The 22,993-nt window shown below is 63.2% G+C and overlaps 4 protein-coding genes across 4 annotated transcripts; 2 read left to right on the forward strand and 2 right to left on the reverse strand.

The window, feature by feature from the left end:
- Positions 1-1,749: 1,749 nt before the first annotated feature.
- On the reverse strand, positions 1,750-3,537 carry LOC309449991 (UPF0561 protein C2orf68). Its single transcript, XM_082072580.1, has 4 exons — positions 3,322-3,537; positions 3,130-3,245; positions 2,070-2,188; positions 1,750-1,992 (listed from the first exon to the last, which is right to left on the reverse strand). Exons 1-4 carry the CDS (start codon positions 3,414-3,416, stop codon positions 1,870-1,872), a joined length of 453 nt encoding a protein of 150 aa, XP_081928706.1. The 5' UTR covers positions 3,417-3,537; the 3' UTR covers positions 1,750-1,869.
- Positions 3,538-3,673: 136 nt separating this feature from the next.
- On the forward strand, positions 3,674-11,108 carry USP39 (ubiquitin specific peptidase 39). Its single transcript, XM_082072579.1, has 12 exons — positions 3,674-4,069; positions 4,615-4,684; positions 4,784-4,878; positions 5,990-6,126; positions 6,202-6,354; positions 7,462-7,687; positions 8,778-8,855; positions 8,958-9,025; positions 9,108-9,439; positions 10,536-10,671; positions 10,759-10,845; positions 10,964-11,108. Exons 1-12 carry the CDS (start codon positions 3,718-3,720, stop codon positions 11,009-11,011), a joined length of 1,782 nt encoding a protein of 593 aa, XP_081928705.1. The 5' UTR covers positions 3,674-3,717; the 3' UTR covers positions 11,012-11,108.
- A 191-nt stretch (positions 11,109-11,299) lies between these two features.
- Positions 11,300-16,663, reverse strand: SFTPB (surfactant protein B; the record flags this gene model as incomplete). Its single annotated transcript, XM_082072776.1, has 8 exons — positions 11,300-11,335; positions 11,416-11,523; positions 12,352-12,690; positions 13,781-13,879; positions 14,662-14,787; positions 14,866-14,934; positions 15,737-15,858; positions 16,603-16,663. The coding sequence occupies 8 exons, from the start codon at positions 16,661-16,663 to the stop codon at positions 11,300-11,302; spliced, it is 960 nt and encodes a 319-aa protein (XP_081928902.1).
- Positions 16,664-19,231: 2,568 nt separating this feature from the next.
- Positions 19,232-22,381, forward strand: MRPS24 (mitochondrial ribosomal protein S24). The gene is made up of 4 exons (XM_082072826.1): positions 19,232-19,314; positions 20,490-20,558; positions 20,660-20,771; positions 22,039-22,381. Exons 1-4 carry the CDS (start codon positions 19,282-19,284, stop codon positions 22,320-22,322), a joined length of 498 nt encoding a protein of 165 aa, XP_081928952.1. The 5' UTR covers positions 19,232-19,281; the 3' UTR covers positions 22,323-22,381.
- Positions 22,382-22,993: the final 612 nt, after the last annotated feature.

The raw sequence follows: 22,993 nt of genomic DNA on the forward strand, positions 1-22,993 counted from the left end.
CCTGGGGTCCCCAAATGTCCCAGTGCTGTGACCCCTGTGTGCCACATCCCCACCAGCCCCATGTGTCCCACATTGCCTGTGTCCCCCTGTCCTCACTGTGCCACAAACCTCATGATCTCCTTGTCCCCACTGTCCCTGTGTGGCCCGTTCCTGTGGTGTCCATGTCTCCATGTGTCCCCTCCCTGCCAGCACCCTTGTCCCCACAGTGTCCCTTCTCTGGGGTACCCTTGTCCCCATGATCCCCTGATACCCCCGTGGTCCCTGTGTCCCCATTGTCCCCCTATATCCTCATTGTCCCCATGATGCCCCTTCCCCCTTGTCCCCATGGTCCCTTTATCCCTGTAGTTCCCCCACGGTCCCCATGTCCCTGTAGTCCCTATGTCCCCACGGTCCCCACATCTCCACCATGACCTTCCCCATAGTCCCTATGTCCACATGGTCCTCCATGTCCCCTTGTCCCCATAGTTCCCCCACAGTCCTTATGTCCCCATGTCTCCACCATCGCCCCTCCCCACAGTCCCTGTGTCCCCAATGTCCCCAAGTCCCTGTGGGGACATATAGCCAGGGGGACATACTATAGGGACATAGAGTCCTTGGGACACAAGCTATAGGGACACACAGCCCTGGAGGAACACACTATAGGGACATATAGCCCCAGGGATACTATAGGGACACACAGCCCCAGGTGGACACACTATAGGGACACACAACCCCAGGGGACACACTATAGGGACACACAACCCCAGGGGACACACTATAGGGACACACAACCCCAGGGGACACACTATAGGGACACACAACCCCAGGGGACACACTATAGGGACACACAACCCCAGGGGACACACTATAGGGACACACACACACACTATAGGGGCAATATAGGGATGTACAGCCCCAGGGAGAGGGAGCACAGCTCTGGGGGACACTATAGGGACATACAGCCCGGGGTGGGGGGCACTATAGGGACATACACCAAGCCACAGGGAGCCCGACAGAACTGGGGAGACCCTACAATAACAAACCAGCGGGAATGGCTTGGGGACACCCTACAATAAGGACCCATCATGGTCTGTTATGGAGAGACCCTACAATAACAAACCAGCAGGAACCATTTGGGGAGACCCTACAATAAACAAGCACCAGGACTCATTTTGGGAGACCCTACAATAACAACCCCGCAGGATCTATTTTGGGAGACCATACAATAACAAGCCAGTAGGATTTGTTTTGAAGAGACCCTACAATAACAAACCAGTAGGATTTGTTTTGAAGAGACCCTACAATAACAAGCCAACAGGATCTGTTTTGGGAGACCCTACAATAACAAGCCAACAGGATCTGGTTTAGGAGACCCTACAATAACAAGCCAACAGGATCTGTTTTTAGGAGACCCTACAATAACAAACCAGTAGGATTTGTTTTGAAGAGACCCTACAATAACAAACCAGTAGGATTTGTTTTGAAGAGACCCTACAATAACAAGCCAACAGGATCTGTTTTGGGAGACCCTACAATAACAAGCCAACAGGATTTGGTTTAGGAGACCCTACAATAACAAACCAGTTCAACCAGTCCTGGGGACACTTGGCCTTGTCCCCAGGTGCCACCAACCCAGGAGTTGGGGGGGACAAGTGGGGGATGCAGCCCTGCCACCAAGACTAGAGGCCTGGGAGGAGACCCTGGGGTGACACTGGTGTCCCCAAGCCCCTCCCCGTGCCTCAGTTTCCCCAAGCAGAGCCACACGCCAGCCCCTCGCAGCACCTTTATTGTCACCAGGCAGCAGCCGGCACTGTCCCCTGAGGGTGACACTGTCCCCGGGGGGTGGCAGCATCCCAGGGGGTGACGCTGTCCCCAGGCGGGGCGGCAGCGTCACCCCGTCCCGCGGCGCTTGCTGAGCTCGTCCTGCACGCGCCGGCACAGCGCCCGCCGCAGCGGGGGCTCCAGGGGGCTCCGGGCGCAGACGCGCCGTGTCACGTCCTCCGCGCTGTCCCCCTGCCACACCGTGTCACCCGGGGTGCCCAGGGCCCCCCGGCACCCCTGTAAACCCCCTGGGGTGGGGGTGTCCCCACCTGGTGCACGATGACCGCGGTGACGTGCCCGTCGTCCCCCTCGTACTCCAGGCAGAAGAGCCGGGGCCCGCGGGGGTCACCGGAGGGGGGATCCGGGCTGGCGTCGCCCCCGGGACCCCCTGTGGCACCCAAACCCTCAGGGGGGACGGTGGGCCCCACCCCCCCGCACCCTTGGGTGCCCCTTCTCCAGCACTAGGTCACCCTTGGGTGCCCCCCTAGCCCCAAACACCTCTTAGGATCCCACCCATGGGTGCCCCCCATCTCTTGGGTGACCCCCATGCCCCAGCACTCTCCCCCCACTCATGGGTGCCCCCCCACATCCCCAAGGTCCCCCCCTTTTTCTCCCCCCGCCCTGGGTGCCCCCCTAGCCCCAAACACCTCTCAGGATCCCACCTTGTGGTGCCCCCCATCTCTTGGGTGCCCCTCATACCCCACCCCACCCATGGGTGCTGCCCCATGTCCCAGCATACCCCAAGGTCCCCCCCCATTTTTCCCCACTCCCAGGTGCCCCCCCCCCCCAGACCTCAAACACCTCCTAGGAACCCCCCTCCACCCCACCCATGGGTGCCCCCCATGTCCCAGTGTACCCCAAGATCCCCCATAATTTTTCCTCACCCATGGGTGCCCCCCCCGGGTGTTTCCCACCCCTGTGTCACCCTTGGGTGCCCCCCCCGCGTGCTCCCCACCCCTGTGTCACCCTTGGGTGCCCCCCAGCCCCCAAACACCTCTTAGGACCACACCCTGGGGTGCCCCCCCATCTACTAGATACCCCCCCATCCTGGCTCCCCCCCACCCAAGGTCCCCCCATATTTCTTGGGTGACCCCCATGCCCCAGCACTCTCCCCCCACCCACGGGTGTCCCCCCCATGTTCCCCCACCCTTGGGTGCCCCCGATTCCCATCCCCCATGTTCCCCCACCCTTGGGTGCCCCCGATTCCCATCCCCCATGGGCGACCTCCCCCGGGGTGCCCCCCGTTCTCACTGGGGTTCGCCCCTCATCCCCGTTCCCCCACGGGTGACCCCCCCACCCAGAAGTGCCCCCCCATGGGTCCCCGCTCACCGGGCCGCCGCGGCCGGTACACCTGCTGGTCGGGGCGGCGGGGCCGGGGGGGCGTCGGGATGAGCCGCCCCCTCGCCCGCCCCCGCGCCTGCCGCACCGCCCGCTCGTACGCGTCCCTGCGCACCGGGGGGAGGGTTACCGGGGTGGGGGGGGGGGGGATTTACCGGGTGAAAGCCCCGCCGATGCTGATACCTGGCGATCTGGTTGCGGCGGATGTGCCGCACGAAGCCGTGACTCATATCGAGCCGCCCACCCGGCCGGCAGCGCCAGCCCGCGCTCGCCTCCATCAGCCGCCGCCACCGGAACGGCGCCGCCGTTAACGGGACGCGGCCCCTTTAAAAGCCCCGCCGGCCGCCGCGGCCCCGCGCGCACGCGCCGGTGTGGGAGCGCCGCACTGCGCAGGCGCGGGAGGGGCGCGGGCCGGCCCGGCGGTTGCGCGCATGAGTATTAACGAGGAGGCGGTGGCACTGCTGCCGGTTGGAAGACAGCGCATGCGCACTCGGTCTCGCTGAGCAGTCTGACTCCGCCCTCCCCCCGGCGTGGCCCCGCCCCCCGGTGTGGCCCCGCCCCCGCCGCGCGCTGTGCGGGATGTCGAGCCGCGGGAAGCGGGACCGGGAGCCCCGGGCGGCCCCGCGGGGCGGCGGCTCCTCCTCCTCCTCCTCATCATCGTCAGCAGCAGCGCGGGGATCGTCGCGGAGCCGCCGGGACGGGGACACGGAGCGTTCCCGGGGGCGGCGGGAGGCGGAGCGGGAGCGCGGGCGGCGGGAGGCGGCGGAGCCGGGCCAGGCCCTCCCGCTGCCGGTGGATCCCGCGCGGATCAAGCGGGAGCCGGGGACCGGGACCGGCTCCTCGGGAGTTTCCGCGGCCCCCGCCGGCCCCGTGCGGGTGAAGCGGGAGCGGGAGCCTGATGGCGACTCCGACCCGGAGCCCGAGCCCACCGGTGCGGACCGGGAGAGCGGATGGCCGGGGGCACCGGGGCTGAGCCGGGAGCCCGGGCTGGGGAGGCGGCGGCACCGGGGGGGCTCACCGGGGGGACATTTGCTCTGTCTCTGATACGAGGCGTCACCCTCGTGCTAACGGGCCCCTTGTGACCCCCCCCCCCCGCCATTAACAATTCTCCATTAATGACAAACCTCCTCATTAACAACCCCCCCGTTTGTTAACGAACCCCTTTGCTAATGATCACCCTTTTGCTAACGAGACCCCCTTCATTAATGACCCCCCTCCATTACCAGTCTCCCTCTTTGCTAATGATCCTCCTCTTCATTAACGCCCCCCATTTGTTAATGACACCCCCTTGCTAACAAGCCCCTCATTTGTTAACAACCCCCTTCTTTGCTAACACTCCCCCTCTTAATTAGTAGCTCCCCCCACTCATTAACGACCCCCTTCTTTGCTAATGGACCCCTCTTAATTAATGATCCCTTATTTTCATTAATGACCCCCCCTTTTATTAACGCCCCCCTTGTTAATTACCGCTCCCAGTGCGCTATGGGCGGTTCGACCCCGAGGACCAGCGCAGCCGCCACTGCCCCTACCTGGACACCATCAACAAGTGAGTGCGGGGGGCAGGTTGGGGTCCCCAGCGGTCCCCTATGTCCCCGAGGGTCCCCCCTGTCCCCGAAGGTCCCCCCCAAGCTGTGTCCCCCCACAGGAGCGTCTTGGACTTCGATTTTGAGAAGCTCTGCTCCATCTCACTGTCGCACATCAACGTCTACGCCTGCCTGGTCTGCGGGAAGTACTTCCAGGGTGAGCCCCGGGGACACCGGGGACATCTGGGGACAGGGGTGGTGTGGGGGGACGTGGGGACAGCCAGGGGCGGGGGTGGTGTGGGAGGGGACACCAAGGGACAGGGATGCCACTGGGGGGGGACTTGGGTACACCCAGGGGCTGCAGTGCTACTGGGGAGGACACTGGGGACACCCAGGGACAGGGGTGGTGCTGGGGGACACTGGGGACACCCAGGGACAGGGGTGGTGCTGGGGGACACCAGGGACACCCAGGGACAGGGGTGGTGCTGGGGGACACCGGGGACACCCAGGGACAGGGATGAGCTGAGGGGAACATGGGGACACCCAGGGACAGGGGTGGTGCTGGGGGACACCGGGGACACCCAGGGACAGGGGTGGTGCTGGGGGACACCGGGGACACCCAGGGACAGGGATGAGCTGAGGGGAACATGGGGACACCCAGGGACAGGGATGAGCTGAGGGGGACATGGGGACACCCAGGGACAGGGGTGGTGCTGGGGGACACCGGGGACACCCAGGGACAGGGATGAGCTGAGGGGAACATGGGGACACCCAGGGACAGGGATGAGCTGAGGGGAACATGGGGACACCCAGGGACAGGGGTGGTGCTGGGGGACACCGGGGACACCCAGGGACAGGGATGAGCTGAGGGGAACATGGGGACACCCAGGGACAGGGATGAGCTGAGGGGAACATGGGGACACCCAGGGACAGGGATGAGCTGAGGGGGACACCCAGGGACAGGGCGGGTGTGAGGGGACACTAGGGACACCCAGGGACAGGGGTGGTGCTGGGGGACACTGGGGACACCCAGGGAAGGGATGAGCTGAGGGGGACACCCAGGGACAGGGGTTGTGTGAGGGGACACTAGGGACACCCAGGGACAGGAGTGGTGTGGGGGGGACATGGGGGACACCTGGGGACACGGATGCTGCTGGGGGCGACACAGCGACCCTCAGGAGGACATAAGCCACCCCCAGCTTTGGGTGGGGAGGACTCACCTGTGTTCCACCTCCACCTTCTTACGCCTTCCCTGTCCCTCTTCCCTCCCTTTGGGGGCTCCCTCTGACCCCCCAAACGTCCCCTCCATGTGTCCCCTGTCCCCGCAGGCCGCGGGCTGAAGTCCCACGCCTACATCCACAGCGTCCAGCTCAGCCACCACGTCTTCCTCAACCTGCACACCCTCAAGTTCTACTGCCTGCCCGACAACTACGAGATCATCGACTCCTCGCTGGAGGACATCACGGTGTGGGGGGTGACGCAGCCACCCCGGGGGGTTCGGGTGTCCCCCCTGTTGTCCTGACGCCACATCTCTCTGCAGTACGTGCTGAAGCCGACGTTCACGGCGCAGCAGATCGCCAATCTCGACCGGCAGGCCAAGCTGTCCCGCGCCTACGATGGCACCACGTACCTGCCCGGCATCGTGGGGCTCAACAACATCAAAGCCAACGACTACGCCAACGCCGTGCTGCAGGTACCATGGGGACGGTGGGGCTGGAAAAGCCCCTCGAGATCATGGAGCCCACCTGTAACCCACCCCCGGCACTGCCCCATGTCCCTGAGAACCTCATGTCCGTCTGTCCAACCTCCAGGGATGGTGACTCCAGCACTGCCCTGGGCAGCCTGTTCCAATGCCCCACAGCCCCTTGGGGAAGAAATTGTTCCCACATCCAACCTCAACCTCCCCTGGCGCAACTTGAGGCCGTTTCCTCTGCTCCTGGCGCTTGTTCCTGGGGAGCAGAGCCCGACCCCCCTGGCTCCAAGCTCCTTTCAGGCAGTTCAGAGATCAGAAGGTCTCCCCTCAGCTCCTGTTCTCCAGCTGAACCCCCAGGTCCCTCAGCCGCTCCATCACACTTGTGCTCCAGCCCCTCACCAGCTCCGTTCCCTTCTCTCAACTCGCTCCAGCACCTCAAGGGCTTTCATGAGGTGATCCCGCCACCCCTGGGGCCGCCATTTTGTGTTTTGAGGTGATTGTGGTGCCGCCATTTTGAGCCCTGAGGTGATTTTGGTGCCACCATTTTGAGCCCTGAGGTGATTTTGGTGCCGCCATTTTGAGCCCTGAGCTGAGGGGCCCAGAACTGCCCCCAGGATTCGAGGTTTTTCCTCCCCAGGTCCCAGCACAGGGACGGTCGCTGCCCTGGGCCTGCTGGCCACACAGTGCTGGTACCAGCCAGGATGCTGGTGGCCTCTTGGCCACCTGGGCACACGCTGGCTCATGTTCAGCCGCTGTCACCAACACCCCCATGTCCTTTTCCAGCTGCTCTTCCCCAGCTGCAGCGTTCATGGGGTTGTTGTGGCCCAAGGGCAGGACCCGGCACTTGGCCTGTTGACCCTCAGACAATTGGCCTCGGCCCATCGATCCAGCCGGGCCAGATCCCTCTGTGGAGCCGCCTGCCCTCAGCAGATCAACACTCCACCCAACTCGGTGTCATCTGTGACATTACTGAGTGTGCACTCGATCCCTTCATCCAGATCATTGATAAGGAGATTAAACAGAACCGGCCCCAGCTGTGGGATTCATTTTTGGGGCGAAAACCCCTCAAAACCTCACTCCAGGGTGCTCCCGGCTCCTCTCCCACAGGCCTTGTCCAACGTCCCGCCGCTGCGGAATTATTTTTTGGAGGAGGAGAATTACGGGCGGATCCAGCGCCCGCCTGGGGACGTGATGTTCCTGCTGGTGCAGCGGTTCGGGGAGCTCATGCGGAAGCTCTGGAACCCCCGGAATTTCAAAGCCCACGTCTCTCCCCACGAGATGCTGCAGGCTGTGGTGCTCTGCAGCAAGAAGAACTTCCAGATCACCAAACAAGGTGAGGAACGGGGTGAAGGAAACAACCAGAGAGTCGTGGTCAATGGGCAGAGTCCAGTTGAGGCCTGTATCCAGTGCAGTGCCTCAGGGGCAGTGCTGGGGCCGGGATTATTCAATATATTCATCAATGATTTGGACGAGGGAATAGAGTGAGTGTCAGCAAGTTTGCTGATGACACCAAGCTGGAGGAGTGGTGACACTGGAAGCTGTGCTGCCATCAGAGACCTGGACAGGCTGGAGAGTTGGGCAGGAAAAATGTAATGAAATAGAACAAGGGCAAGTGTAGAGTCTTGAATCTGGGCAGGAACAACCCCAGGGTCCAGTATAAGTTGGGGAATGACCTATTAGAGAGCAGCGTAGGGGAAAGGGAGCTGGGGGTCCTGGGGACAGCAGGGTGACCATGAGCCAGCACTGGGCCCTTGTGGCCAGGAAGCCAATGGGACCTGGGGTGGGTTAGAAGGGGGTGGTCAGTGGGTCAGAGAGGTTCTCCTGCCCCTCTGCTCTGCCCTGGGGAGACCACACCTGGAATCTTGTGTCCAGTTGTGGCCCCTCAGTTCCAGCAGGACAGGGAACTGCTGCAGAGAGTCCAGCGCAGGGCAACAAAGATGCTGCAGGGAGTGGAGCATCTCCCGGGTGAGGAAAGGCTGAGGGAGCTGGGGCTCTGGAGCTGGACAAGAGGAGACTGAGGGGGGACTCATTCATGTTTACAGATATCTAAAGGGGGAGTGTCAGGAGGATGGAGCCAGGCTCTTCTCGGTGACAGCCAGTGATAGGACAAGGGGTAATGGGTGCAAACTGGAACACAGGAGGTTCCACTTCAATATGAGAAGAAACTTGTTCTCAGTGAGGGTGTCAGAGCCTGGCCCAGGCTGCCCAGGGGGGTTGTGGAGTCTCCTTCTGTGCAGACATTCCAACCCGCCTGGACACCTTCCTGTGTAACCTCATCTGGGTGTTCCTGCTCCATGGGGGGATTGCACTGGATGAGCTTTCCAGGTTCCTTCCAGCCCCTGACACTCTGGGATTCTGTGGATTGTGTGGGGCGACACGCTGGGTCTGTCCCTGCCTGGTTCTGATGGACCTTCTGGTTTCAGGCGACGGGGTGGAATTCCTGTCCTGGTTCCTCAACGCGCTGCACTCAGCCCTGGGCGGCACCAAGAGGAAGAAGAAGAGTGAGCAGAGGGCGATGAAGGCCCCTAATTCCCTTGGGGCACCCCATGGGGTGACGCTTGTCACCCCTGGTGTTCCCCGCTAACATCATTCTGGCCCCGCAGCCATCGTCACCGACGTCTTCCAGGGCTCCATGCGCATCTTCACCAAGAAGCTTCCTCACCCGGATCTGGTGAGTCCATGGAAGGGTCACGGTGGGTTCTGACCGCAAGGGGGTGTCCCCAAAGTCCCCCGCTGAGCCCCGTGTCCCGCAGCCGGCCGAGGAGAAGGCGCAGCTCCTGCAGAACGCCGAGTACCAGGAGATGATGGTGGAATCCACCTTCATGTACCTGACGCTGGACCTGCCCACCGCCCCGCTCTACAAGGACGAGAAGGAGCAGCTCATCATCCCCCAGGTCCCGCTCTTCAGCATCTTGGCCAAGTTCAACGGCGTCACCGAGAAGGAGTACAAGACCTACAAGGAGAACTTCCTCAAGCGCTTCCAGCTCACCAAGCTGCCTCCCTACCTCATCTTCTGCATCAAGCGCTTCACAAAGAACAACTTCTTTGTGGAGAAGAACCCCACCATCGTCAACTTCCCCATCACGTGAGCGCCTAAGAACATCGGGGGGGTGCTTGAGGTCCCTGTGTCCCCTTTCCCTGCACCCTTTTGGGGGTCTGGAGGGATCTAGGAGGGGTTTGGAAGCACATGGCGAGGGGGAAGCATCTAGAAGGGGTTCGTAGGTATCTAAGAGGAGTTTGTAGGTATCTAAGGGGTGTTTGTAAGCATCTAGAAGGGGTTTGGAAGCAACTAGAAGGGGTTCGTAGGCATCTAAGAGGAGTTTGTAGGTATCTAAGGGGTGTTTGTAGGCATCTAGAAGGGGTCCGTAGGCATCTAAGAGGAGTTTGTAGGTATCTAAGGCGTGTTTGTAAGCAACTAGAAGGGGTTCGTAGGTATCTAAGAGGAGTTTGTAGGTATCTAAGGGGTGTTTGTAGGCATCTAGAAGGGGTTTGGAAGGATCTAGGAAGTGTTTGGAACCATCTCTCATGGGTTGAAAGCATCTTGGGAAGGTATTAAACCACCAAAGAGGGGTTTGAGAGTCTCGGGGCGGGGACATTGAAATAATCTAGGGAGAGACTGAGAACATCTAGGAGGGGTGTGAAAGAATTGGGGGCGGGTTGTAAGCATCTATAAGGTGTTGGAACCATTTAAGGAGGCTTTGGAAGCATCTAGGGGGGCTTTGGAAGCATCTAGGATGGGGTTTGTAGGCATCTAGAAGGTGTTTGGAGCATCTAGAGAGGGTTTGGAAGCATCTAGGGAGGGTTTGGAACCATATGTGGTGGGTTGGAAGCATCTAGGAGAGGGTTGGAAGCATCTAGGAGGGGGTTGGAAGCATCTTGGGGGGGTTGGAGGCATCTGGGAGGGATTTGGAAGCATCTGGGGGGGCTGTGGGCATCTGGGGAGGCTTTGGAAGCATCTAGGGGGGGTCAGAAGAATCTGGGGGTGGTTGGAAGCATCTGGGGGGGGGTTATGAGCATCTAGGGAGGTTTGGCGGCATTCTGGGGGGGTTGTGGGCATCCGGGGAGGGTTTGGAAGCATCTGGGGGGTTGAAGGCGTCTGGGGGAGGTTGGAAGCATCTGTGGAAGGGCTGGAAACATCTGGGGGGGGTTGGAAGCATTTTGGGGGGTTTGGGTGTCCCCAGGAACGTGGACCTGCGCGAGTACCTGTCGGAGGAGGTGCAGGCCGCCCACGCCAACACCACCTACGACCTGATCGCCAACATCGTGCACGACGGGAAACCCTCCGAGGGCTCCTACCGCATCCACGTGCTGCACCACGTGAGTGTCCCCACCCCCGCTGTCACCCCCGTGTCACCGCCGCTGTCACCCCCGTGTCACCCCAATGTCACCGTTGTCCCTGCGCAGGGCACCGGGAAGTGGTACGAGCTGCAGGACCTGCAGGTCACCGACATCCTGCCCCAGATGATCACCCTCTCGGAGGCCTACATCCAGGTGACGTGTGTCCCCCGGAAATTGTCCCCTTGTCCCCCCCAGAAATTGTCCCCTTGTCTCCCCCAGCTGTCCCCTTTTCTCCGCCAATTGTCCCCTTGTCACCCCAACAATTCTGCAGATCTGGAAGCGGCGTGAGGAGGACGAGACGAACCAACAAGGCGCTTGAGGACCCCCCTGGGGACACCCCCTCCCCCTGGGGACACCAAGACATCCCCCCTGGTGTCCCCCCCTTCCCCAATTAAACCCCTGCTCTATTTTTGTCACCGTTTCCGCTTTCGCTCCTTTTTGGGGCATGGGGGGGTTCGTGGTTTTCACAGTTTCACAGGTGCCAAAACCCGCTTGTTTTCCGATAAAAATGTCACCCCCACCCTGTCACCCCCCCCCAAAACTTGGGGAAACTGAGGCAGGGCGGCTTCCAAGCTTTATTGGGGGGCAGGGGGGTCCTCGTTGTCCCCTACAGCCAGACGTGCTCCTGGCAGTGCTGCAGGGCCTGGGGACAGCAAGAGGGGACAGGTGGGTGACAGGCCACCCCCGTGTCCCCTCTGTCCCCCCGCCGTGTCCCCAGCTGACCTGGCAGCGGCGTGCGGCCGTGGGGCTGGAGCACCAGTAGGTTGGGCCCAGGGCACAGGGTCCCCAGTTTGGGGACAGTGCGGGGACGGGGTGGCCTTGGCGAGGGTCCTGCGGCGGGGACATGGGGGTCAGAGTGGGGACACCCCCAGGACACCCCGCCCCAGGGTTGGAGTGGCCTGAGTGTGTCCCCAGGGCCGGTGACACCCTTTAGATCCCCAGCATGTCCTTAGGGGTTGTGACAGTTCCGAATGTGTCCCTTGGGGCTGTGACAATCTGGACTGTGTGCCTGGGGGCTGTGACACCCCAGATTGTGTCCCCTGAACCTATGACACCCTTTGGGTCCCCAACTTGTCCTCAGGGCCTGTGACACCCTTTGTGTCCCTAGCATGTCCCCTTGGGGCTGTGACACCCTGGAGTGTGTCCCCAGGTTCTGTGACACCCTTTGAGTCCCCAGTATGTCCCCTCGGAGCTGTGACACCCCAGATTGTGTCCCCAGGTTCTGTGACATCCTTTGGATCCCCAGCATGTCCCCTTGGAGCTGTGACACCCCATATTGTGTCCCCAGGGTCTGTGACACCCTTTGGGTCCCCAGTATGTCCCCTTGCAGCTGTGACACCCCAGATTGTGTCCCCAGGTTCTGTGACATCCTTTGGATCCCCAGCATGTCCCTCGGGGCTGTGACACCCTGGAGCGTGTCCCCAGGGGTTGTGACACCCTAGGATGTGTCCCCAGGGCCTGTGACACCCTTTGTGTCCCCAGCATGTCCCTCGGGGCTGTGACACCCCATATTGTGTCCCCAGGTTCTGTGACACCCTTTGGATCCCCAGCATGTCCCCTTGGGTGCCCTGTCACCCCCCTGGTGCCCCTCACCCACATCCCCAGCCCTCCCCAGCCACACCACCCCAGTGCCACCCCGTCCCCTGTCCCCTCGCTCACCTCACCGCCAGCACAACCGGCCAGCGCGGCCGCGGTGACCTCGCGGTGCCGCCGGGGAGGTGCCAGCTCGGGGGGCGCCGCGGGGCCATCCCCTTCGCGACAGGCCAGCAGCAGGTGGCACAGCAGCCGCGGCGCCACGCGGCCCAGCAGCCCCTCCAGCGCCAGCGCCGCGTAGCGCCCGGCCAGGCACTGGCACGCGCCGGCCAGCGCCACCGGCAGCACCCGGCACAGCCCCACGGCCACCGCCGCCACGCGCTCCGTGGGGACAGCGGCCTCGGCGCGGGACAGGAAGGTGCGGCACAGCCAGCACAGCGGCATGGGCACGGGCAGGGAGGACACCTGCGGGAGGGCGTTCACTCTGGAGCCTAATGGTGGGGCCGTGCCCATGGAGATCCCCATAGACTCGCCCACGGAGATACACGTGCCCGCACAGATGTCCATGGAGATGCCCACAGAAACACCCACAGGGATGCCCAAGGTGCCCATGTAGGTGCCCATGTCATTGCCCATGGAGATGCCCACAGAGACACCATCTCCATGCCCACGGAGGTGCCCATGGAGATGCCCACGGAGAAGTCCATGCCATGGAGATGCCCACAGAAAGACCCACATAGATGCCCATGTCTATGCCCATGCCGACAGAGACACCCACAGAGACACCCATGTCCGTGCCCATGGAGATGCCCATAGAGACACCCATGTCTACAGAAACACCCGTGTGGATGCCCACAGAGACACCCACACATGTCCACAGAGATGCCCGTGCCCATGGAGATGCCCATAGAGACACCCATGTCTACAGAAACACCCGTGTGGATGCCCACAGAGACACCCACACAGATGTCCACAGAGATGCCTGTGCCCATGGAGATGACCAAGTCCATGTGTGTCCATGCCCACATGGATGCCCACATAGAGGTCCATGGAGATGCCCACAGAGACACCCATGCCCATGTAGATACCCACGGAGATACTACAAAGAGACCCATGGAGATGCCCATGCCCATGTAGGTGCCCATAGAGAAGCCCATGGCGTCACCCATGTAGATGACCATAAAGACACCCATGGAGATGCCCATGGAGATACCCATGCCCACAGAGATGTCTGCAGTGATGGCCATGTCCATGCCCACATAGGTGCCCACAGAGTTGTCCATGTCCATGGACATGCCCACCGAGATGCCCGTGGAGATGCCTACAGTGATGGCCATGTCCATATCCATGCCCATGTAGTTGCCCAGAGATGCCCATGGAGATGCCCACAGAGACTCCCATGTCCATGCCCACATAGATGCCCACAGAGTTGTCCATGTGCGTGGAGATGCCCATGGGGACACCCATGTCTGCGCCCACATCCCTGCCCATGTCCCCACCCGTGTCCCCATGGTGCCCCGCAGCCCCAGTGCTGATGTCCCCGTCACCCTCGTACCTGCAGGCGAGTGCTGAGTGTCCCCAGGGGGGACAGGGCCGGGTCCCCCCCTGGCTGCCCCGGGCACAGCTCCAGGCGGGCACAGACGGCCGAGGGCTTCTGGGGGGACACCCGGCATGGGGACCCTGCGGTAACCTGGGGAACGGTGTCCCCAACACCCCAGGTGTCCCCAGCACCCCCAGCTGTCCCTGGATGGACAGTGGCCCCAGCACCCTGAGGTGTCCCCAGCTGGCACCATGCCCCCAAAGCCCCAAAACACCCTGAGGTGTCCCCCACTGGCACAGTGTCCCCAAACCCTCCAGCACCATGAGGTGTCCCCAAGCACCCCTAAGGTGTCCCTGACCCCCCCAACACCTCAAATGTCCCCAGCTGGCACGATGTCCCCAAACCCACCCAGCACTCCAAAGTGTCCCCTGCTGATGTGGTGTCCCCAAGCACCCATGAGGTGTCCCTGATCTCCCCCCATGCACCCCAAGGTGTCCCCAGCTGGCACAGTGTCCCCAAACCCCCAGAATCTCAAGGTGTCCCCAAACACCCCAAGTCCCCAATGTCCCCAGCACCCTGAAGTGTTTCCCACAAATACGGTGTCCCCAAAGCCCTCCTCCGAGCACCCTGAGGTGTCCCCAGCTGGCACAGTGTCCCCAAGCACTCCAAGGTGTCCCTGGCCAGTGCAGTGTCCCCAATGTCCCCAGCACTACAGTGTCCCCAGCTGGCATAGTGTCCCCAAGCACCCCAAGGTGTCCCTGGCCAGTGCCATGTCCCCAGCACCCCAAGGTGTCTCCAACCAACACGATGTACCCAAACCCCCCCTTCCCAGCACCCCAAGGTGTCCCTAGCTGTCACGATGCCCCCTGTCCCCCAGCACCCCGGGTGTCACTCACGAGGTGGCCCTCGATGTCGGTGAGGAGCAGGCTGAGGTACTGGTGCACCAGGTTCTGGCACGGTGTCACCATGGTGGGGACGGGCAGCGCCGCGCACTCCTGCCGCAGGAACCCCTCCACGGCCACCTGCGCACCATGGCACCCACGGTGACACCCGCGGGGACACCCGTCACCCACCCCCTCCCCACCCTGTCCCCTGGGCACCTTGGTGGCCGACTCGTTGGCCATGCGGATGAGGAGGGTGACGATCTGCTGGCAGTTGGCGCACATGTCCTGAGAGAGGTGGCATGGGGACATGGGGACGTGTGACATGGAGACATATGGTATGGGGCGTAGGATGTGGGGACATGAACTCAGGGGCAGAGGGAGAGGTGGGGTGGGGACATGGAGTGTGGGGACATACACATGTGAGGCATGGGGACATGAGGACATGGGGGACATTGGGAGGTGGGGGACATGGGGGACATTGGGAGATGGGGATGTGGAGGGTGAGGGGACAAGGGGACATGGGGAAATGGGAGAATGGGGACATGGGTGAATGGGGACATGAGGACATGGGGGACATTGGGAGATGGGGACATGGGGGATGAGGGGACATGGGGGACTGGGGATACTGGGACATGGGGGATGTTGGGAGGTAGGGGACATGAGGACATGGGGGACATTGGGAGATGGGGAACATGGGGGACATTGGGAGATGGGGATGTGGGGGATGAGGGGACAAGGAGACACGGGGAAATGGGGACACTGGGACATGGATGACATTGGGAGGTGGGGACATGGGGGAATGGGGACATGAGGACATGGGGACACAGGGGACATGGGAAGTTTTTGGGACATAGGGAGATTTGGTACATGGGGCCACGGGGGAATTGGAACATGGTGACATGAGGGAATGGGGACATGGGGACATTGGGGGACATGGGGAGATGGGGAACAGGGGGGTGTATGGGGACATACAAGAGGGTTATGGGGACAAAGGAAGGGGGTGTGGGACCACGGGGGGGCCATGGGGACACGTGGGAGCCATGGGGACACGTGGGGGCCGTGGGGCCAGGCGGGTTGTGGGTCTCACCGTGCCGGGGGGCGCCCAGGCCAGGGCGCAGCGCCCCAGGGCCCCGCAGCGCAGCGCCGACTCCCAGCTCTGGCACCAGGCGGAGGGGGGCAGCCCACAGCCCCCCCCCGGGGCTCCCAGCCCTGCGGCCACCGTCAGCACCCGACACCCCCCCGGCTGCGCGGGGACCCAGGCGTCCGGGGACACCCACCCAATAACCACCCCAGGTGTCCATTCCACCCCAAAACCCCAAGAGGGACTCAGGTGTCCAGGACGCAAGGGCCCCTCCCATCTTCAAGAGGGGACCCAGGTGTCCGGGCTCCCTACTCCAATTTCCCCCCCAGGGGCCCCACTCCACCCCCAGCCCCCATGAGTGGACCCAGGCAACCAGGAATCCCCCACCCAAGGGTTCCCCACCTCTTCGGGAGGGGACCCAGGCATCCGGGAGCACCCCAACACCCATCCCCCCCCACAGGTGCCCCACCCCAGCCCTGGCTCCCATGGGCGGGACCCACGTGTCCGGGAACCCCCCACCCCAATGTACACCCCCCATCCCACCCAAGACACCAAGAAGGGACCCAGGCGTCCGGGACTCCCACCCCAACATGCCCCCCACCACCAAGGTGCCCCATCCCAGCCACAAGTGGGGACCCAGGCATCCGGGACCCCCCACCCAAGGCCCCTCCCGTCATTTTCAAGAGGGGACCCAGGCATCCGGGCCCTTCACGCCCAATGTGGGTCCCCCCTCACCCCAACCCCAGCTCTGAGGAGGGTCCTCCCACCCCACCACAGGTCCGTGGGGGGGAGCACCCAACTTTTGGGTGGGCACCCAAGTCTGGGGGGGTACCCAACTTTGGGGACACCCCCCAGCTCTGGGGGGGCCCTACCTGAGGTGGCACAGAGCAGGGCGAGGAGCAGGGCCCGTGTGGGTGACGGTGACAGTGCCATGGTGGCGCTGGCACGGCCGGACCCTGCGGCCTCTTATAGCCCCGGCGGGGGGCGGCCGCTGGGCCGGTGCCAGCGCCGTGGGGACACGGGGACACTGGGAGGTGCCACCCTGTCCCCCACCCTGTGGTCCTGCCACCGTCCCCACAGCCCCGTGTGCCCCATGGACATGTCCCCTTTGGGGTCCCCATCCCACCCCGGTGCCCCTGTAGGGACAGACACGGTGCCACCTCTGCGGTGACAAAGACTTTATTGAGCTGCGAGGGCTGGGGTGGCACGGGGGACAACGTGGGGGGACATTGGTGACATCGGGTGCCCTCGGAGCTGGCTGGTCCCTGGAGGGGCAGAGGTGGCAGCGGGGACAGGGCATCCCCGGGCACTGTGTCCCCATGTCCCTGTCCCTCTTGTTATCCCCTTGTCACCATAGCACTGTGTCCCATGTCCCCACCACATTCCCATGGCCCCCAATGTCCCCATGTCCCATACCCCCAATGTCCTCCTACCCCTCCACTCATGCTCACATGTCCCCAAGCCCCCATGAACCCCCTTGTCCCCATACCCCCACATCCCCTGTCCCCCATGTCCCCAAACCCCCATGTCCCCCCATACCCCCCTGTCCTCCTATGTCCCCCCTAAATCCACCCGTTGTCCCTATGTCCCATGTGCCCCCACCACACCCCCGTGTCTCCATGTCCCCCATGCCCCTGTATACCCCAATGTCCCCCTACCCCCATATCCTGTCCATGTCCCCACACCCCCATGTCCCCATCCCCTTGTACCCCCACGTCCCCCCATCCCCTCCTTTCCCCAGTGTCCCCTCATGTCCCCATGTTCCCACACCCCAACATTCCCATGTCCCCTCATACCCCCATGTCCCCCCAAACCCCCATGTCCCCTCATGTCCCACTGTACCCTCATGTCCCCACCCCTCATACCCCCCTGTCCCATGTCCCCATGTTCCCACACCCCCATGTCCCCCCCCATGTCCCCAGCCCCACATCTCCATGTATCCTCATGTCCCCACACCCCCTCATGTCTCCCCCCCATCCCCATGTCCCCCCATGTGCCATTTACACTCATGTCTCCCATTTACACCCCCCATATCCCCCCATGTCCCCACATCCCCTCATGTCCCCACCCCCCATACCCCCCTGTCCCCTCATGTCCCTGTGTTCCTACACCCCCACATTCCCATGTCCCCCCATATCCCCATGTCCTCACATCCCCTCATGTCCCCCCATCCCCATGTCCCCCCATGTCCTCACATTCCCACCCCATGTCCCCCCCACGTTCCCACATCCCCAACCCCCGCATGTGCCATTTATATTCATGTCCCCCTGTACCCCCATGTCCCCATCCCCCCATGCCCCACATGCCCCTCATGTCTCCCCCCCCATCCCCATGTCCCCCCATATTCCCATGTCCCCCCATGTGCCATCTACACCCATGTCTCCCTGTACCCCCATATCCCCCCATCCCCATGTGCCCCTGTCCCCCCCCATCCCCCACCCCCAATGTGCCCTGCCCGCCCCCCCCCCCCCGCACCCATGGGTGCGCCCCCCTCCCCCCATTCCCGTCAAGGCTCTGAACCGCCGCGGCCCCACCCCCACTCGAGAGCCCTCGTACGCGGGCGCGGCCCGGACGCCTGGGTCCCCTGGGAGGGGGGAGGGGCGGGAGGGGCTCTGCGGGTGCTCAGGGCGGGGGGGGCAGCAGCCCGGGGGGGGTGGGGTCGTGGTGCCGCCCCCGCGCCACCCGGGGGCGCCCCAGAGCGGGACGAGCAGCCCCCTGCGCAGCGCCCCCCAGCGGCGCCGCCCGCACACGCGCTGCGACACGCGGGACGCGGGGCCACGGGGACATGAGGGAGTCAGCGGGAACACACTAACACCAGTACCCCCAGTTTGCCCAGTACTCCCATTAACCTCCAGTGCTCCCAGTGTCCCCCATTACCCCCACTACTCCCGGTACCCCCAGTGCTGCCAGTATCCCCCATTAACCCAACACCCCCGTTAACCCTCATTACCCCAGTGCTCCCAGTACCCCCAGTGCTCCCAGTGTCCCCCACTACCCGCCCAGTGCTCCCAGTATCCCCCATTACCCCAGTACCCCCATTAACCCTTATTACCCCAAGACCCCCATTACCCACATTACCCCAGTGCTCCCAGTACCCCCAGTGCTCCCAGTGTTCCCCATTACCCCAGTACCCCCATTAACCCTTATTACCCCAATACCCCCATTACCCACATTACTGCAGTGCCCCCAGTACCCCCAGTGCTCCCAGTGTCCCCCATTACCCCCATTAATCCTCATTACCCCAATACCCCATTACCTACATTACTCCAGTACCCCCATTACCCCAGTGCTCCCAGTGTCCCCCATTACCCCCACTACCCACATTACCCCCCAGTGCTCCCAGTATCCCCCATTACCCCAGTACCCCCATTAACCATCATTACCCCATTACCCCAGTACTCCCATTAATCCTCATTACCGCAGTACCCCCAGTAACCCCATTATCCCAGTGCTGCCAGTGTCCCCCATTACCCCAGTACCCCGCCCCCCGTTCCTCCGGCGCGCCCTCCAGCCGCCAGGGGGCGCTGCCCCGCCCGCCGTCCCGTGCCAAGATGGCGGCGCCCGCGGCTGCCCGCGCGCTGCGGGTGAGGGACGGGACAGGAGAGGGGACAAGGGGACACTGAGCGTGGGGACAGGGGGACACTGGGACAGGGGGGACACTGGGGGTGGGGACACCGGGGGGCTCCAGGCCTGGGGGGTTGTGGGCTGGGGGGCGGATCTGGGGACACCGGGTGTGGGGGACACTGGGTGTGGGGGACACCGGGTATGGGGGTCATGGGGGACACCGGGTATGGGGAACACTGGGGACACCGGCTATAGGGGACATGGGGTATGGGGGACACCTGGTGTGTGGGACACTGGGTATAGAGGACACTGGGTATGGGGTACATGGGGACACCAGAGACCCTGAATAGAGGGGACATGGGGGACACCAGGTATGGGGGACACTGGGTATGGGGTACATGGGGACACTGAATATAGGGGACATGGGAGACACTGGGTATGTGGGACACTGGTTATGGGGGGCTCTGGGGACACCAGGGACACTGGATATAGGGGACACCAGGGACAGGGGGCTCCTGGGGGGAGATGTGGGCATGGGGGGTCTGGGGACGCTGGGAATAGGGGACACCAGGTGTGGGGGACACTGAGTATAGGGGATACTGGTCATGGGGGGACTCTGGGGACACCAAGTGTAAGGGGCACTGGGTATAGGGGACACCAGGTATGGGGGGCTCATGCCTGGAGGGGGTGTGGGCCTGGGGGGGCTCTGGGACACCAGGGATGGGGGACAGGGGGACACTGGAGATGGGGGACACTGGTTATGGGGGCACCAGGGGCTCTGGGCTGGGGGGTGATGTGGGCATTGGGGGGGGTCTGGGGACACTGGGAATAGGGGACAGCAGGTACTGGTGACAATGGGGACAGGGGACACTGAGAGAGGGGACATTTGGGATACAGGATATAGGAATCACGGGGTATGGGGGACACCAGGGACACTGAATATAGGGGACAGTGGGTGTGGGGGACACTGAGTGTAGGAGACAGTGGGTCTGGGAGACACTGGGGACACTGGGTACAGGGGACACCAGGCATGGGGGTCACTGGTCGCAGGAGGGGACAGGGACACCCTGTGGGGTGGTGGTTCCGCTCTGGGGACAGGAACAGGGGGGCACAGGGCAGGGGGGCTCCAGGGCTGGGGGACACTGGGTGTTGGGGACACCAGGGCCCGCTGTCCCTCACCCTGTCCCCTCACCAGGCAGTGTCCCTCATCCGCCGTGTCCCCGATGGCACCCGGCTCCTCCACACCACCCCCGCCTGCCTCAAGGTGAGTCCTGGGGGTGTCACCATCCGCTCCTGGTTGTCCCCACCCCTCTCCCAGCTGTCACCCCCCAGGTGTCCCCCCCCTCTGACCCCCTGTCCCCGCAGACGCGGGCGGCGCGGGTGCGCGTGGGCAAAGGGGACAAGCCGGTGACGTACGAGGAGGCGCACGCCCCGCACTACATCGGCCACCGCAAGGGGTGGCTGTCCCTGCACACCGGTGGGTCACCAGGGACCTGGGGACAGTGACACTGTGGTGGGGATGTGTGGGACATGGGGATATCGTGGGGATGGGGACATGGGGGACAAGGGTGTCGTGGGGATGGGCTGTAGGGGGTTGTGGGGACAGGGATGTGTGTGGCACGTGGGGACAGGACACGTGGGCGTGGGTGGCATGGGGACACAGGGAATGTGGACATTGTGGGGACAGTGGTGGGGGGGCATGGGTACCGCGTGGGCAGGAGCACGTGGGACATGGGGGCATCCTGGGGATGGGCCACATGGTTACCACAGGGACACGGTGGGGACAGGGACATGTGGAACACTGGGACATCCTGGCGATGGGACACGTTGTCACTGTGGGGCACATGGACACAGGGACATGGTGGGGGTGGGGACATGTGGGACATGTGAGCACTGGGGACAGGGACATGAGGGACACTGGGGCATCCTGGGGATGGGACACACGGTCACCATGGGGCACATGGACACAGGGACATGGTGGGGACAGGGACATGAGGGACACTGGGGCATCCTGGGGATGGGACATATTGTCACCGTGGGGCACATGGACACAGGGACATGGTGGGGACAGGGACATGAGGGACACTGGGGCATCCTGGGGATGGGACACATTGTCACCATGGGGCACAGGGACATGGTGGGGACAGGGACATGAGGGACACCGGGGTATCCCAGGGTTGGACACATTGTCACCATGGGGCACAGGGACATGGTGGGGACAGGAACATATGGGACATGTGAGCACTGGGGACAGGGACATGAGGGACACTGGGGCATCCTGGGGATGGGACACACGGTCACCATGGGGCACATGGACACAGGGACATGGAGACAGGGACATGAGGGGCACCGGGGCATCCCAGGGCTGGGACACATTGTCACCATGGGGCACAGGGACATGGTGGGGACAGGGACATATGGGACATGTGAGCACTGGGGACAGGGACATGAGGGACACTGGGGCATCCTGGGGATGGGACACACGGTCACTGTGGGACACAGGGACACAGTGTGGACAGGAGCATATGGGACACTGGGGCATCCTGTGCACAGGGTCACACAGTGGGGACAGGGACAGATGGGTCACGAGGGCAGTGTGGGGATGGGGCACGGTGGGGACGGGGACACATGGGACATGTGAGCACTGGGCCCACACGGTCACCGTGGGGCACAGTGACACGGTGGCCGGGGCCGTGTGGGGCGGCCTCCCCGTCCCCCCATCGCCGTGTCCCCGTGTCCCCCAGGGAACCTGTGCGGCGAGGCGGGCGCGGCGGAGCGGGCGCTGGAGGACGCCTTCCTGCGGCGCTTCCTGCGTGGGACGTTCCCCGGGGCGCTGGCGGACGCGCCGGTGCTGCGGCGCCGCGGGAACCTGCTGGTGCTGAGCGCGGCGCTGGCGCGGACGCTGCCGCCCCCCAAGCTCTACTTCTTGATGGGCTACTGCGAGACCCTCCTGGGCCACTTCTACAAGTGCCCCGTGCGCCTGGAGCTGCAGACGCTGCCCGCGCGCGTCCCCTACAAGTTCCTCTAGGGACACGGGGACACCGCGGGAATAAAGACGCGTTGTGCCTGGAACGGGTCCCGCTGCCACCGCCTGTGTCCCCAAGGTCATTCCGTGTGCCACCCTGTGTGTCCCAGGTCCTTTCATCGACTCCAGCAGCCCCAAACCCATCTGGGGTGTCCCGGCTCCTTCTGCCACCTCATGTCCCCAAAGCCAGCCCTTGTGCCACCTGGTGTATCCCAGGTCCTTCTGCCACCTCCTGTACCCCCACATGCCACCTCACGTGTCCCAGCTCCTTTTGCCACCTCCAGTGTCCCCAAAGCCACCCTGTGTGTCCCAGCCCCTTCTGTCACTACCTTGTGTCCCCAAATCCACCCCATGTGCCACCTCATGTGTCCCAGCTCCTTCTGCCTCCTCCTGTGTCCCCAAAGCCACTTGGGGTGTCCCAAGTCCTTCTGCCACCTGCTGTGCCTTCATGTGCCACCCCAGGTGCCACCTCATGTGCCCCCTTGTGATTCTGCCACGTCCTGTGTCCCCAAAGCCACCCCATGTGTCACCTGGGGTGTCCCAGGTCCTTCTATCACCTCTAGCACCCCCAAAGCCACCCCATGTGCCACCCAGGGTGTCTCAGATCCTTCTGTCACCTCCTGTGTCCCCAAATCTACCCCATGTGCCACCTCATGTGTCCCAGCTCCTTCTGC

Source organism: Streptopelia decaocto (genome assembly GCF_964273445.1).
Source record: "Streptopelia decaocto genome assembly, chromosome: 25".
In the NCBI taxonomy this organism is placed as follows: domain Eukaryota; kingdom Metazoa; phylum Chordata; class Aves; order Columbiformes; family Columbidae; genus Streptopelia; species Streptopelia decaocto.

What these genes read in the sequence shown, in the direction of transcription:
- LOC309449991 (XM_082072580.1), bottom strand. Translation starts at nt 3,416, where the DNA reads ATGGAGGCGAGCGCGGGCTGGCGCTGCCGGCCGGGTGGGCGGCTCGAT. An exon ending in CGCCGCAACCAGATCGCCAG is followed by an intron (nt 3,246 to 3,321) that starts GTATCAGCATCG and finishes CCCGGTGCGCAG; the next exon opens with GGACGCGTACGAGCGGGCGG. An exon ending in CCGCGGTCATCGTGCACCAG is followed by an intron (nt 1,993 to 2,069) that starts GTGGGGACACCC and finishes ACGGTGTGGCAG; the next exon opens with GGGGACAGCGCGGAGGACGT.
- MRPS24 (XM_082072826.1), top strand. Translation starts at nt 19,282, where the DNA reads ATGGCGGCGCCCGCGGCTGCCCGCGCGCTGCGG. An exon ending in CGGCTGCCCGCGCGCTGCGG is followed by an intron (nt 19,315 to 20,489) that starts GTGAGGGACGGG and finishes TCCCCTCACCAG; the next exon opens with GCAGTGTCCCTCATCCGCCG. An exon ending in GTGGCTGTCCCTGCACACCG is followed by an intron (nt 20,772 to 22,038) that starts GTGGGTCACCAG and finishes CGTGTCCCCCAG; the next exon opens with GGAACCTGTGCGGCGAGGCG.
- USP39 (XM_082072579.1), top strand. Translation starts at nt 3,718, where the DNA reads ATGTCGAGCCGCGGGAAGCGGGACCGGGAGCCCCGGGCGGCCCCGCGG. An exon ending in CTGCGGGAAGTACTTCCAGG is followed by an intron (nt 4,879 to 5,989) that starts GTGAGCCCCGGG and finishes CTGTCCCCGCAG; the next exon opens with GCCGCGGGCTGAAGTCCCAC. An exon ending in GCATCCACGTGCTGCACCAC is followed by an intron (nt 10,672 to 10,758) that starts GTGAGTGTCCCC and finishes GTCCCTGCGCAG; the next exon opens with GGCACCGGGAAGTGGTACGA.